At 46.7% G+C, this 15,352-nt stretch overlaps 2 protein-coding genes across 2 annotated transcripts in view; both read right to left on the minus strand.

Annotated features, from left to right (window-relative positions):
• The window catches only part of LOC135899878 (high affinity cationic amino acid transporter 1-like), a 467,387-nt gene that overhangs the window by 77,347 nt on the left and 374,688 nt on the right, over window positions 1-15,352 (minus strand). The gene's annotated exons all lie outside the window — the stretch shown is intronic.
• Window positions 12,421-15,038, minus strand: LOC135899804 (protein D2-like). Its single transcript, XM_065429147.1, has 2 exons — window positions 14,710-15,038; window positions 12,421-12,838 (listed from the first exon to the last, which is right to left on the minus strand). Exons 1-2 carry the CDS (start codon window positions 14,976-14,978, stop codon window positions 12,520-12,522), a joined length of 588 nt encoding a protein of 195 aa, XP_065285219.1. The 5' UTR covers window positions 14,979-15,038; the 3' UTR covers window positions 12,421-12,519.

The following is a 15,352-nucleotide window of genomic DNA, read 5'->3' on the forward strand; positions in this document are numbered from 1 at the left end:
CGAACGAACGAACGAACGAACGAACGAACGAACGAACGAACGAACGAACGAACGAACGAACGAACGAACGAACGAACGAATGAATGAATTGTGCTTCTGTTTTTCTACATATACATGCTTACAGCCGCATGTTGCAGGGAAGATTGCGGTGTCCACTTTATTAGCACGAATGCTGTAAGAAAATCAGCAGCACAGCATGGATTTCTACGCAAATACAACCGTCAGCTGCATAAATTGCTTTAAAGAATGCGCATATAAGACTTTGTTTAGCTCGCAAGAGAGTTTTTGCCGGAAGGATATCCTAGCGCTACGAGAAAGTGAATATGCGATGACACTCGTCATACCGCACGTTGTACGAAACGCTGAAAGAGAGAGATATCGCACAACTTGAATGACAGCTGTTTTATTATTATTATTTGTTGTGCTTCAATCTAGATATGCCCTCGCTGTGTAGTTAGGGGCCGCCTTTTCATTACCAGGAGCTAAATTAATTCCGCGAGCCCACTGGAATGAAGAAGCAGCCGTCATGGTATTTGTGTGTAAACAGCACATCTTGAACTGCACTAAAGGCACACAGTGCATGCATATTGAGCGCTGTTTTGAAGACTAGTGTTATCGCCAACATTTATCACTGCTATTATAGTACAGGTAGGCCAATTAAATGAAAGGAAACAGTGCTTGTAATACGTCATAAGCTGCTACAAAACTAGCCAACACCCCCCCCCCCCCAACTTCTGATATTTCTCTCTTATTACATGGCGCTGTCGATGGTGCTCAAAGTTACAGTTGGGGTTCAAAAGAATGTGGCATGAGTCCCCCATCACGGTAATGTATTAATAACAAATATAACTAAACGGTCGCAATTGCTAATGCAAGTCTAATGTCGCGATTCATGAAAGGCGGCTTTCTGCGTGACTTCGCTTCTTTTACCGGTCACGTATTTCGGGCACTTAAGGGGAAAACCTCTTCGGGCCTCCCTCTTCCTCCCCAAGGACGGCCGCTTTAGTATATGAGCGAGGTTTCTGTTCAAGAGGTATCCGAGCAAGTAAAACTCTCGCGAAGCGGGGGAAAAAAAAAAGAAACGAACGTGAGAGTGCCACTTCAGTGCAGCGCTCTTCTAAAGTAGCACAGACTCTTTTGAAAGGCGACTCGTACAGCGTTAAACTTTCCAGCATCAACTTCCGTTTCACTTTAACTCAGTTCCACCCATTGCGCGACGTTCTTGCTGACACCAAAGAACAGCTCCGACTCTCCTCTGTCCCTCGCCACGCACAGAGACACACACACGCAAGTAAAGAAAGAAAAAAAAACGCAAGAAACGCAAGCAGAGTCGCAAGACGCCCAACAAAGTATACGGGAAACACGCTCGTGCCATGAGAACAAGCAACGCAAGCGCTGGGGGAGGGAGCGTATAGTATATACAGCCCCTCCTCGGCAAGGTGCAAGCGCGCCCAGTCCTGCGAGCGTCTGACGGAGCGCTTTCCAATCAGTCTTGCACGGCCGCTGGCTTCTTTCACGATCGCTGGAGTGTGGATTCAGCCGACTCCTTAATGCGACGCTTTTCTTCGGGCGGCAGCGCGGTGAGGCCTTTCGTTCTCGGGCGCTGCTTTTCTCCTTTCTTTCTTCTTTTGCAGCTGCCTCCGCCGCGCCACCGCTGTGCCGGACACTCCTGGCCTGATCGCGACGCAGTGGTATAGTCAGTCCGGTCGGTGGTTCGGTGCACCTCTCCGTCTCCTGCCGGCGTCCACTCCTGGGCCGCTGGATTCTCCTCTTAACACAGTGCTGCCGATGCCTGAGACGAGGGTGCCGGCGCAGCGAAATTGGTTGGTTGGTTGGTTGGTTCTAAGTGACATGGCGCAACCCACTATATGTGGCATAGCCAAGGATCGGGCGCCAGTTTGGTCGAAGTAAACAGGAATTTTTGCAAAAATGAAAGAGAAGATATTAAAGGGCTATTGATGGCACATTAATAAGTATTACGAAATAGCCTGCAGCAAAGAGCGCTGGCCTCACGTCGCTCTTGTGTTCGCTCTCTTTCTTCCTGTGTGCCCATCTTGGCTTGCTTGTGCGCGGGTTACCTATTTAAACCCTATACCGAGTTACTTAGTGAAGTATCATAGTTAAAGGAAAACGGAACTAATGTATATGTGTAGGTTCCTTGTTTTTCCAGTCCTATAGCACCGTTTCGTGTAAATTTGGTTACGTAGTTCTTGAGGAACTAACGTGACCCTACAAGAAGTCACCTGAAAGTAACGTAGACCTAAGCCAGCCTATAGCCTAATTCAACTAAAAAAGGTATCTGCAACTGGTCTAAAGCTAACCGAAACCATTTCTTGAAAACGTCATTCAGAGGTCGTCCAATAAAAAGAAAGAGCCTAACGCTTTCATTCTATCAGTGCAATCGCAGAGGCGTGTTCAGCGTTGCTTCATTGACTGAAGGCCTTTGTACTCTTTCCAAGCAACACGCGTACTTTGCTTGTCTTCGATAGTACTGGAGCGCGCACTGTGCGTTCCTTGCACAAGGCTTGCGACGCTTCGGAATGAAGCGGAACGCGTGAAGCAGATGGTTTTACCAATAGCGAGAGTCGCTACAGGTCGTGCTGTTCACGTGGAGCCAAGAAGACAAACACTTTATTGTACGACGACTCTACTCCGAGTCGTCCCTAGTTGAGGAGGTGGCGCTGAGCGATGGTGAATTGGCGACGGGTGCCATCTCCTCCTGGATGCGGCGGACGTGGCGCATCAGAAGCAGCCACCGCGTCTGGCGCAGGTCTTCGGGTGGTGCATCTCAGCTGGCCCGGGTGTAAGGCACGGACCGGGCGCATGTCAGCGAGCGTGCTAATAAGCGGTGAGGAAAGGGTGCGGTGACATTCCAAGAAGGTTCGCACACCGGAAAACAAGCCCGCCGCACATAGGCGTGCAGTTTGCAAGGCAGTGTTACGTCTCGACGCGGCCAAGGTGCATTAATTAGACGTTTGCCACGAGGCAACCCCACCCATCCATCAGCGCCTATCCAGAAGTCAACGCAACTTTGACACCGACTGTTGACGGGTCCACAAGAGGCCACTACCCTTATACCTGACAGCCTGAACTAATGATGGAAGAGGGCTAATGTTGAATGATACCGTGGACGCGGCTTCGAACTTGGGTTCCCACATTGCTATCCCGCCCCTAATCCATACCACCAGAGGTGCAGTGTGGCAGAACGATGCGAGATGAAGGGTGGGGTTCGCAACCGATTCGACGATTGTGACTGGCCGCGATAGAGTCATCAGATTCCCTAGTCGAGTGGCCTAGGGAAGACGACGCTAATAAATGAGGAGACTTTTCGTGCAGTGGGGCCGACGTGTCCGGGGGCTCTATAACGTAAAACTATTCCAATATGTTTTTCTTCCAATCTCCTGCCGTCAAATTTGCGTAACCGCCGACGCAAGCATGGGGCGGCCACCCGCAGAGTTGTTTGAACAGACCAATCAAACGCTCTCCTCATTCATAGGAGGCCACTTTTGTTTGCTTTAAAAACGAATGACATTGCCTAGGCTGAGCGGCTTGCTTTATCTAATTGGCTGACAAAAGGCGAGGAGCACACTCAACTGGAGAAGGATTGGATGGGGGCGAGCCACTGCACTGAAAATCCATAACCGGATGAAGAGGGTGGTGCCGGCGTCTGCGATTGATCCACTTTCCCTTAATTAGCTTGACGTGGCTGGTGGAAAATTTTGGCGACATACAACGGAAGCTTAAAAATGACGCTAAAACGAATCCTCAGCAAAGAAGAGTTGGCAGAACGAGGTCGTAAACGTGCCGAAAGTGCTCGAAAACATTACACGGCCACGCAAAAAGTTTTATTGTACGCAAATGAACCCATTCTCTCCGGCAAGTGCGAGTAGCCAGTACCTGAGCGATCGACGGCAGCCATTTTCTATTCCTATCGGAATGCGGCAGCCAGCGGCTATTCAGTCGCAAATTCAGTTTTGTTCGGCTTATTAATGCGCCTTTAACTCGTGCACGTCACTTTGAGGCGGTGTGTTTTTGCAGTTTTGTGACGCCGCGTGACAGGCAGGTGAAGTGGGTGCAACCCGAAAATTTTTGACCAATAGCCGAGGGCAAATGGCGAAAAGGCGTCGAATCAGAAATAACTATTTTGCTTTTGTCCGGTCAAATCATACACAATCTCCCTGTACACGTCATATCAGATCGGGGGATATATCACGGTTTCCGTGTCGTCGCGTGACAGACAGGTGAAGTACGAAGGGGTGGTCCAAAAAAAGTTTTTGACCAATCGAGAAGGCCTGATTGCAGAATTGGAATAAAAAAGTTTGGAATAGTTTTACGTTATTGCGCCCCTGATGTGAACTTGGACGTTAACACGCTCCTACATGGAGGGGACTTCCGTAACTGGAGCCGTGTAACTAACGTCAAATAAACCCTTTTTCCCTCACCCCTATTACTGGGCGTAATGGTCGGTGGGCTTGGTGGATTCATTGCCCTAACGCGACCTCGAGTAGCAACAGCAGTGAAATTCACCTTTCTGATATTTCACGCGCCTGCGCTTGCGATTAAAGGTTTGTCTGTATACATGGTTCGTGTACGGGTATTTTCTTCTAGCAGCTCTCTCATTTTTGTTGATGTGCACCTCACAGCTAGCGAATAAACATTCGACTTCAAACTTGAAACTTAGACGATAACTGAGACTTTATGCAGTGCGCGTATGTGTGTGCGACCAGTGGACGTATTCTCTATCAAAAAGCCTCGAGGAAGCCGTTAGGTACCGCTCACAAGACAAGAATGTTTCTTCGGACGTACGCAGTGCAGCTTTCGAGGGTCACTGCTATTCTTATCATCGTTGCTAGACGTTCCCTGCGATGTCACTATAACATCATCAGCCGACTTGACTATGACCAGCAGATCTGTGAACGTGAGTCGTAGTTCTGTTGCAAGAAGATGGCAGCTCGAATGTATACTGCAATGTGTTACGAGTGCTTCAGCGTGGAACCTGACACCCCTACAGGCGTACGACAAATTCACGGGGACGTCGTCAAAAGGGCCAACTTGACCAATGCTTTTCGCACCATGTGTAAGCTTTCATTTCTTCATAAGCCGTATAACTACAGTACCCTTCATCCGAAATTCATGTCGCGACCATATTACTTATCTTACCGTACTGATCATCAGCATAAAGTTGGAATTGGTGCATGTAAAGCGGCATACTTTTTAGACTCATTTTTGCCACGTACGTCCGAAGATTGGAATGAACTTCCCTCTGATATTGTTTCCATTAATAACAATGATAATTTTCGAAAAACACGGACCAACACTGTATAATAGCAAACGTTGGGACGAACTACTGCTGGCGTTTTCTTATTAATGTTAATTTTATATATCATATTCTATTACTGTACTTATCATACTTTCAGATAACATTGCATAATTAGCAAATATTGTGTATAAGCTCGTAATATATATATATATATATATATATATATATATATATATATATATATATATATATATATATATATATATATATATATATTATTTGTTGTATAAACCACTCCCCTCTCTAATTCCGAAAGGCTCTGAGGGTAAATAAACAAATAAATAAATAAATAAATAAACAAATACTGAGCTATGGGTGACTACAACAGATGCTTCCTACAAAGGCACCTTTTCCGACAGGGCTGCGGGAGTTGTCTAGACCACTGGCATCATCAGATTGAAGCTCTCGTGCCCTCTCTTGACGGAAACGGTGTAAGCAATACTGCTGGGCTCGTGCGAATATCAATATTATGGTTCGAAGCGAAGTCGAAGCGAATAGTAAATAGTGTAGAATAACTTCGAAGCCTATAGTTTGAATATTTGTGGGATTTGCATAGAACCTCGACATAAGGAAGCCAGTTGCTGACGAATCTGAGAAAGTTGATTCTTTCGTTGAAATAAAAGAAACAGGTTCATCTCTGGAATAGGTTTGTTTTAAAAGTGCCGTGATTCAAGTATTCTCATGCAAAAATGCAAGCTTAACATTTCTTTCTACTCCGGCAGCACAGAAAGTTTGTTCATAGGCTCGTGCTCGCTGTTGTGCTTCAAGTCTACCTAAATGTTTTGCCGTGGTTTAGACCGCGCGAGGGTTTCGCCTTGTGCGTCGTCGCGATGCTGTGAAGTGCGATGCTTCACTGCCTGAGCGACGCCGGCATGCATTTGCAACAATTGCATGCAGTTCATGATTTGTTGCACGAATGGAGCTTGATGCTTTCCGTCTATGGAAGCGAGCTTATCCCGTTCCGTTTCTGCGAGCGCACACGCGAACTTGGTAGGCACGTTCATCGCTTTTACGGCCCTCGTTCGCGATCGCCGATGTGTGGCCACCTCCTTGCGACGGCTTGCCGTCCACCACGGCGCCTGTCTGGGCTGTTAGGCCTAACCAGCGCGATGGCTTCGCCGGGTTTCAGCCGACCAAAGTTGCGATTTAGTGCCGCCTAAGTGGGAATCTCGCCTACGTACTCACCTACGGGGCAGAAACCTGGAGGCTTAAGAAAAGGGTTCGACTTAAATTGAGGACGACGCAACGAGCCATGGAAAGAAGAATGATGGGTGTAACGTTAAGGGGATAAGAAGAGAGCAGATTGGGTGAGGGAACGAATGCGAGTTAATGACATCTTACTTGAAATCAAGAAAAAGAAATGGGCATGTAACGAGGAGGGAAGATAACCGATGGTCATCGAGGGTTACGGAATGGATTCCAAGAGAAGGGAAGCGTAGCAAGGGCGGCAGAAAGTCAGGTGGACGGATAAGATTAAGAAGGTTGCTCATGATGATGATGATGACGACGACGACGACGAAGATGATGATGATGATGATGACGATGATGATGATGACGATGATGAAGTGGAAATGTATTCACAGAGGCCGGACGGCTCTCGGGTACGGCCGTACGGCCGTCGCGAATTATAGGTTTGAATAATCGAGCAGATGCAGAAATGAGTCGTCGGCCGAAGACGAATTCGTCATTGCCTTGTTTTGCCTATTAGCTATTCTATACGAGTTGCGCACCAAAATCGATGCTGTCGATTGTACACGTTTTGAAAATTATCACATTTTTATTTGGAACACGCCCCGCAATTAAACAAGTTACTACAGAAACTCCCTAGTGGGGCTTGTCAAGTAGCGCGTATTCTTTCCTGTCACTCACACACAACCTCTCTCTCTCTCTCTCTCTCTCTCTCTCTCTCTCTCTCTATATATATATATATATATATATATATATATATATATATATATATATATATATATATATATATATATATATATATATATATATATATATATATATATATATATATATATGATTTCTTTCTAGACACTATAGATTTTTGTATAAAAAGGCTATGAGCGCAGCAAACATGGCGTTATTGCAGACGAGTTCCTAGGAGAGGCGGCCATACTTTTGCCGCTTAAAACGTGAGCTTCAGAAGACTAGTTAATAAATATGCATTATTAACCGTTATAGCAGTGCTTTAGGGACCATTGTTTAAATGTCGTATTTGAAGGCAGTCACATTTTAATGCACCCTTATTTGTTAGGCTTCTCAACAATCGCACCTAAGTCGAGATATTCAACATCGAATTTCAACGGTAAATCGAGGCAATATCGAAACCGAGTGCCTCGGCAGCGCAGACGAGACGGCCCCGCCATCATTTCAGAAGGAAACGCACTCCTGCGAAGTCCCGTCTTTGAGGACCAAATCCTGGCCGTCGAGCGCGCTCGTGATCGGGCCGGCAGGCTAGATCTGTCAGTCCCGTCGTGGGATTAGCCGGCTGCGCGTTTTATCGCGTTTTGCTGGACCCAATGAAAAGTTTATTCTCTCACTCACTCAAATGCTCCGCGACGACAAGAACGAGGAAGCTTTGGAACCGAACGTCTCGGCCAGTCGAGGCAGCTACACTGATACGGCACGCTTTGCCTGGCAAGCGTGGGCGCTTGTGCGTCGGGTCAGGATTTGATGCGGCATGCTGTCATTCAAACTTCTACCCCCACACACTCTTAAGCAAAATTACACACTTTTGCCACACAACGACAATCGTCATCTGCCTAATCCGCGTTTTCTTTCTTTATCGCGGCGAGCCCGGTACTTCCAAGTCACGAATGGCATGCCCTATCAGCATGACGGAGCATTCTCGACAGGAAAGTAGCGAGCGCAGCGGTTTCAAGGAAAGAAGCGCAAGCAAGACAGATGGCAATTATCGCTGCGCGACAATTATTGCTGTGTGGAGTACGTACACCAAAGGGTGTACGTACTACATTTGTTTAAGAGTGCACTTCTTTACGGGGCGTTGCCTCGATTACGGTGCGTTGCCGTCGAACGCGTAGCGCGGCACGCTCTGATCTCGTTGCTGCCTCGGTTGAGCTTTGAAATTTGATGACGAACATCTCGAATTAGCAGCGATTTTCAATGATTTTTGAAAGATGGGTGCGAGTGAAAATGTCGCTGCCTCCAAACCTGCAATTTAGACAACTGCCACCCGAGGCATTAATAACGAAGTAATGAGTTTTTGTTAAGTAATAGTCTTAAGCTAACGTTATCAGTGAACGTATATCCGCCTCACCTGTAGGAACTCGTCTGCTCAAGCTTCACGTTTGCTCCATTCACTGGAAAATGGAAAATTGTATTGCTGACTGTATTCCAGGCTTTCAAATCCGGTCCGCCGAAGAAAATTTGACTTTATTGCAGGAAAAAGTCACTGTGCTAATTACTGCGCAGATTCCTCGAAAGCTTATTAATCTGAATTGGTTTAATGACCGCCTAAAACATTCCGTCAACAGAAAGAAACGACTATTTGAGCCTGCTAAGATGACAAAGAAAGCCGATCGTTGGAATGCTTACTTTACTGCTAGCGATGTATATAAGGAGGCCATTATGCAAAGTAAAAAATGAGTTTTACCGGAAAATTTTACCGTCCCTATTTAAAGATGGGCGGAAAATAAATTTGGAATGTGATCAGTAATAGTAAGACCAATATAGTAGTTGTTTACGATGGGTGCAATAACCCTATAAATGGCAGTGACTGGTGCAACATTCTCAACGATGTATCTTCCTTGTGTTCTTCAACCACTTCCGCATCCAATCAACCAACTGTTAGTAATTGTGAATATCTGCCAATGTACACTCTAGTTCAAGTTTCTAAATATCAAGTTTCTAATATCAAGTGTCTAAAAAGTTCAGTTACTCACTAGTCATTGATGTTGAGTGAAATATATGCTCAATCATTGCAGTCTTGCGGTATTCCAAATGAATGAAAAGTAGCGAAGGTGGTTCCGTTGTATAAGTCAGAAAGTACGGATTCACCTTTTAACTATAGGCCCATGTCATTGACCAGTGTCCCCTGCAAGTTCCCTGAAGATGTCATCTACTCGCACCTTGTGTCTTTTCTTGAAACGAACTTATTTTTCACGTCATGTCAACACGGTTTGAGAAAATCTTTTTCGTGCGAAACGCAGCAGGTTTCTTTTATGAATGATTTGTTTCAGGCCATTGACGACGGAAATATAGCAGACTGCATTCTTTTTATTTCGCCAAAGCTTTGATACTGTTTCTCTCCATTTACTCTTCATTAAACTCTGTGCAGTTAGTATCGATGATAACATTTTCGGCTGGTTTAAGTGTTCTTTTGTTCAACCATTCTCAATGTGTCTCCATAAACAACCATGACTCGGCACAATCATGCCCTTGTAAAATACGGCGTTCCGCAAGGTTCAGTTTTAGGGCCACTTCTCTTCCTAAATTGAGTAATGACTTGCCCACACAAGTCCCCTCCCACATAAAATTATATGCGGACGATTGTGTCATCTACCGTGGTATTTCTGACCCATTTGGCAGTGCCGCTTTACAAGATGACCTTAACTCAATAGTCACTAAATGTAAACACATGCGAGTCTCCCACCTTCTATTTTCTCGGCAGTTCTTCGTTAATCACAAGTTGCCTCTTTTGCAAAATGCACGTTGACTTCATATTTGATAACGCTAATCGCAGGCTTGAGTTCTTTCGCCGTGATTTCTTCGTCTGCCACCATGCCTGCAAATCTTCCTCTTTATAATGTTCTAATAAGGTCCAAGGTATAATAGGCACGCAGAGTTTGGGACCCCTGTCACTTAATCCTATCGCAGGCTATTCAACCCATACAGAATCCCACCACCCGCTTTATTCTGCCTAACTACTAGAGAACTGCAAGTGCATCCTCTATGAAATTTACCTTCAATCTTCCCGACCTTGTTATTCGCCGCAGTTACTTTCGGCTTTTTCTGTTCCGTAAAGTTTGCCACAACACCACTCTGAACAAAAAAAAATTGCTTTTTCTTCCGTCCTACGTGTTGTCCCGTACCGACCATCAGTTTAACGTAGGGGTTTCGTTGTGCCACGCTGACACCAGCCTGAATTCGTTTCCTTCTCGCACCTGCAACGAATGGAACCACCTCCCAACCTCAATCACCACCATAATCAACACTGACAACTTCATAATGTGTGCCTCCTCTCTGTAATGCCCTCGAGCTTTAAGAGTAAATGAATGAATGAATGAATGAATGAATGAATGAATGAATGAATGAATGAATGAATGAATGAATGAATGAATGAATGAATGAATACGTATATCAAGAAAGCTGTACGCTCTATATGATATAGTCATAATCATAAATCTGAGTAGTCATACATAGTCATAAAGCCTTCTCATATATATACCTCTATAGAACACCATGTATACCTATGGAGCGCATTGCGTCGCGCGTTATACGCAGTCGGACGGACATATTTTCGAGGGAAGTAGCCTTTGATAGCAGTAAAATCGGCGTGTGATTTATACGCGAATATTGATTTGAGGTGCGGCTTCACGGCAGAGTGAATTTCGCCTAAGAGCGCGGCTACACGGCAGCGTGGCTCTTGATGCCATGAAGCCACCCATAGGCCCACGTCCGTCGTCGAAGTGGGGAATAGCCCTGCTGGAAGAAGATACAATGTGGTCGATTCACGCATCCGAAAATGGAAACGGCTTTTACAAAGTTTTTGGCGTTGTGTACAGTTGTTTTCTCGGAATATACGCAGAAATTTTATTTTCTTTACGGTTGAAGTAATTGGCGGTGCGGCTTATACGCGAAAAAAAAATACGTATATTCATTCGTTTCCAATACTTCGACTACGTCAAATACTTAAATTGCAGTCGAAGTGAATATGCAGTAGAATATATACGATCAAATATTTGCAAATGTCCAATATACGCAAAAGCCTATAAATGCCACAGAAACTCAGCAACGTGTGTCGTACCTACACAGGCAAAACATAAATAAATATAAGTTACGGGATGTTACCGGCCAAAACTACGGTCTGATAATCAGGCACGCCGCAAGGGGGTGGGGGAGAATTCCGGATTAATTTGGACCACCTGTGGTTCGCTAACGTGCACCTAAATCTAAGTACACGAGTGTTTCTGCATTTCGGCCCCGTCGAAATGCGGCCGCCGTGGCCCGCATTCGACCCCGCCACCTCATCTTCAGCAGCGCAACATCAAAGCCACAAAGCAAACACGGCGAGTAAGGCAAAAATTACTGTGGAGGCAAAACATACAGAGTGATCAACTTTTAAGAGAAAGGCCTGATTATCTTTCAAACACTCACTGCAGATTCAATTCGACATGAAACATGGCGGACTAATACGTCATTACTAGATATTCGCATCGAAGGTCGTGTAAGACACATTCCCTTCATGTCTTGCTGGCTTCTATACTACTGACATGGTTCACCTAATAGTGAAATACCCTGCATCTCTTCGTGTGGCGCAGTGGTCACGTGACATTCGAGGCATTTTTCTGCGGTGCAGAAGGATCGCATCACTGCGGGAGGAACTCGTGGCCTGCTACCGTGCGAACGGCGGGCCAACCGCATTGAGGCGCTCCTCTGGTCACGTGGCCCTTCGCGCATGCGCAGGCTGCAACTCGGAGAGCTATAGCTCTCTGCGACTCGTTAGCAAGAGCAGTCGGGTCTTGCATCGCGATTGCTTTACAAACTATCTAGACGCTTTGCGGGACCGTGCCATGCTGTTTCCTGATAGTCACGAAATGTATGCAGGTGTGTATACCCTCCTCACCGCCTGCAGTGAATCCTCTCTCCTCACTCCCGGTCCACTTTACTCATATCCCTTGCGCCTCCTCCCCCCTCTGCTGCTCACCTGACACGGGCAATACTAATGTGTGCTCAGCAGAAACACTTTCTTTCCCTTCCTCCACGGAACAAGCAATTACAACTGCCGGCACGCCCTCACAGCGTTTTTTTTTTTTTTTCAGACATAATGTGTCAGGACTCCAATACTGCCGTCTCCGGCAAGACCACCGCGCAGGGGCTTGAAGTACTAACACAGCACAGCGAAACGCCAGAAAGCATGTTCAGAAATTGCTGTTGCTTTAGTGAATAGCGAGCTGCAAAGCACCCCGCCACGGAAGAGGAGGCTTCGCACGATCGACGCCCAGTGCGCCCAGCTACTTGTTCTCGGCGACAAAGTAGTTGGCGGCCACCAGTTCGTCCATCTCGGCCGCTTCGAGGAACGCCGTGAGGTTGAACTTTGCCCGCTCCTTGCCGAAGCCTTTGAGGCCGTTCCGCGTGACCATCCTCTGTTGCTTGTACACGAGGAACACGTATCGGTGCTCGCCGGTGCCATGGGGCGGCGTCGGCCCCGCGTACTTGGTCAGCGTGGTCGTTTCGGGTTGCGGCACGTTCACCACGAGCCAGTGGAGCCAGTGACGCATCTTGGGGTCCTTACGCGACGGCGCATCGGGGTCGAGGAGAATCACCGTGTACCTGGGGGGGTGGGGACGTGTCGGACGCCAGCCGCAGAGTGATTAGCATAAACGGAGCAGCTTCGCGCTCCAGCGGCTACGTGTTTAGAAGTGTGTACACTCTTAAACAAACGAACACCCTTTGGGACGTATCTTGCCACGCAACGATAATCGTCATCTGTCTTGCTTGAGTTTCCTCTCTTGAAAACACTGCGCTCGCGACTTTCCTGTCGAGAATGCTCTGTCACGCTAATAACGCGCATGCCGTTCGTGACTTGGAAGTATACCGGGCTCGCAGCGTTAAGAAAGGAAATGCGGACAAGACAGACGATATCGTTGTGCAGCAAGATACGACTCAAAGGGTGTACTTTTGATTAAGAGTGCAGGCAGCCACCAAACCGGTGCCTCACTGCAAATCGCGCCTCATTCTTCAATTATGCGACTGATATTGTTTCTGGGCTTGTGCGTGTGGCACAAAGCAACAACAAATGACATGACAAAGCAACACTTCAACCTCGAACCAGCGGCAGCTACGGTAAAAGCAGGCACATTGTTTTATTAAGTACGCATTGCAGTAAACTGAAGCAGCAGAAGCTTGATGTGGGCGAGTTGGTTTTGCGTACTTTCTTCAAGTATGCAGTAAACTGTACGAGTAAAAGGCGCTGACGCACGCCGGAAGACGCCACTATCGCGCTCTGAAAAAGTTTTCTGGGAGCCAAGCACATGAGTGTGACATTGGCGCGAAACCTCTAGAGCTTCAACAGAGAGCTGCCGCAGAATCTTTTAAGGCTGCACCCTTTAGAGCATCTAAACCGGACAAAATTTGATACATGAATTCACAGCTTACGTAAATTTGTTACAATGTCTACAAGGGTATGGCAAAATGCATACACACAAATTAGTAGTATACTTCGAAGTGTTACGTGATGCATCAATTTCGTTTACTTTATATGTATGATTAGGGGCAATTTACAGAACTGTAATATCAGTTCCTTATTGCCGAGTTACAAAGTTGGAAACTCAATACTACTGTATTTCTCTGTCTCTGTTTTTTTTTGGGGGGGGGGGGGTATCGCAATATTAAGCAATTCTTATGGAGAAATTGGTGGTCTAAATAAATATTTTGCTATCTAGAGTCACTAGATTTTATCTTATTTTAAATGCAATAAACTTTCAAATTTGGTGCCGTGATTCTCGAGAAAAGCAATTTCTCCGTTCTCCTGCATACGGATTAGTGCCCCTGGGACAGACACAGATTCGCTTTCTGAATAGAAGACAAAACTGTTGCAAAAAAAAAATGTATATATTTCAGATGCTTCGTTTTTCTGAATAAACACTCCTTTATAGCTCGCCTCTGTTGTTCCGTTTGCAGAGTGGCGAAAAATTTGGTTCCAGTTAACGAAAGGTCTCTTTCTTCTTTTTCGTCCTTTCTGTTTCTGTTTGTTTCGTTTCTTGCGTTGCCCAAGTGCAAGACCATTCCAGTTAACGAAAGGTCTCTTTCATCATTCTTCTTCTTCTCCGTCATTTTTCTTTTTTGTTTTGTTTTTTGCAGTGGACCAACCAATTCAGACGCTGCTTTTGCGTTCAAGCGGCAATTCCGTTCAAGCGATTTCCGTTTACCGATATTCGACTGTACTCCGATGAGAGCCCCCCCCCCCCTCTACCCTCAGAAAACGCCTTAAATGTGAGCGAAGGTCGCAATGTGGACTTGTTGGTGATGAATCTTCAAGGGGGTTATGGTAGCGCGATTCAAAGACGGCACAAAAGAAGACACAAAGGGACACACACAGCGCTGCGTGTGTCCCTTTGTGTCTTCTTTTGTCCCGCCTTTGAATCACGCTACCATACGCCCCCCTTAAATGCGAGACGCTGTGCAGCCGTGGGCGAGCTCACCAGCGGTACGGATCTCCCGGGACCCGTACGTCGGGTACGTCCGCCGCCTGCTCGGGCGTGAGCGTGTTGCCCAGCTGGACGCTGGCGCCCGCGGGGTAGGTGACGGCGGCCAATCTCTTGGGAACCTTCGGTATCACGTCCGTCACGATGCCCGACTTCGTGAAGCTCAGGCGCAGGTCTTCGTCACGGACGCATGCGCAGAAACGGGGCCGCTGCAGCAGGGTCGCGACGGCGAACAGAGCAAGCGGAGCGGCCAGCTTCGATCCCATGGTCGACGCCAGTGCGAGATTTGCGTTGATGTCGATGTCGATTCCCTCTCAACGTGGCATACGCTCACGGGATGGGGGTTGAAAGGGGGGAGGGGGGGAGGGAGAGTTGGACCGGCCGCACAAATGAAGGAAAAAAACAGTGGACAGTCGCTGTAAGCGTATGCTAAAGAGGATGAAGACGAAAGCCTGCGCATTCACGAGACATTCATTAAATTACCTGACGTTCTCAATCGAATCCATTGTTACTTCCTATTGCTTCTTTTCTCCCACTAAAGGTCGTGGGCTCGAGTGCCTTAATTACCTATATCTTAATTAACTGTAGTAAAACACGTTGTGGGGCTAGTTGGTGCATAGCTTTCAATAGAATAAGCGCG

The sequence above is a fragment of the Dermacentor albipictus genome, chromosome 2 (assembly GCF_038994185.2).
Source record: "Dermacentor albipictus isolate Rhodes 1998 colony chromosome 2, USDA_Dalb.pri_finalv2, whole genome shotgun sequence".
NCBI lineage: Eukaryota > Metazoa > Arthropoda > Arachnida > Ixodida > Ixodidae > Dermacentor > Dermacentor albipictus.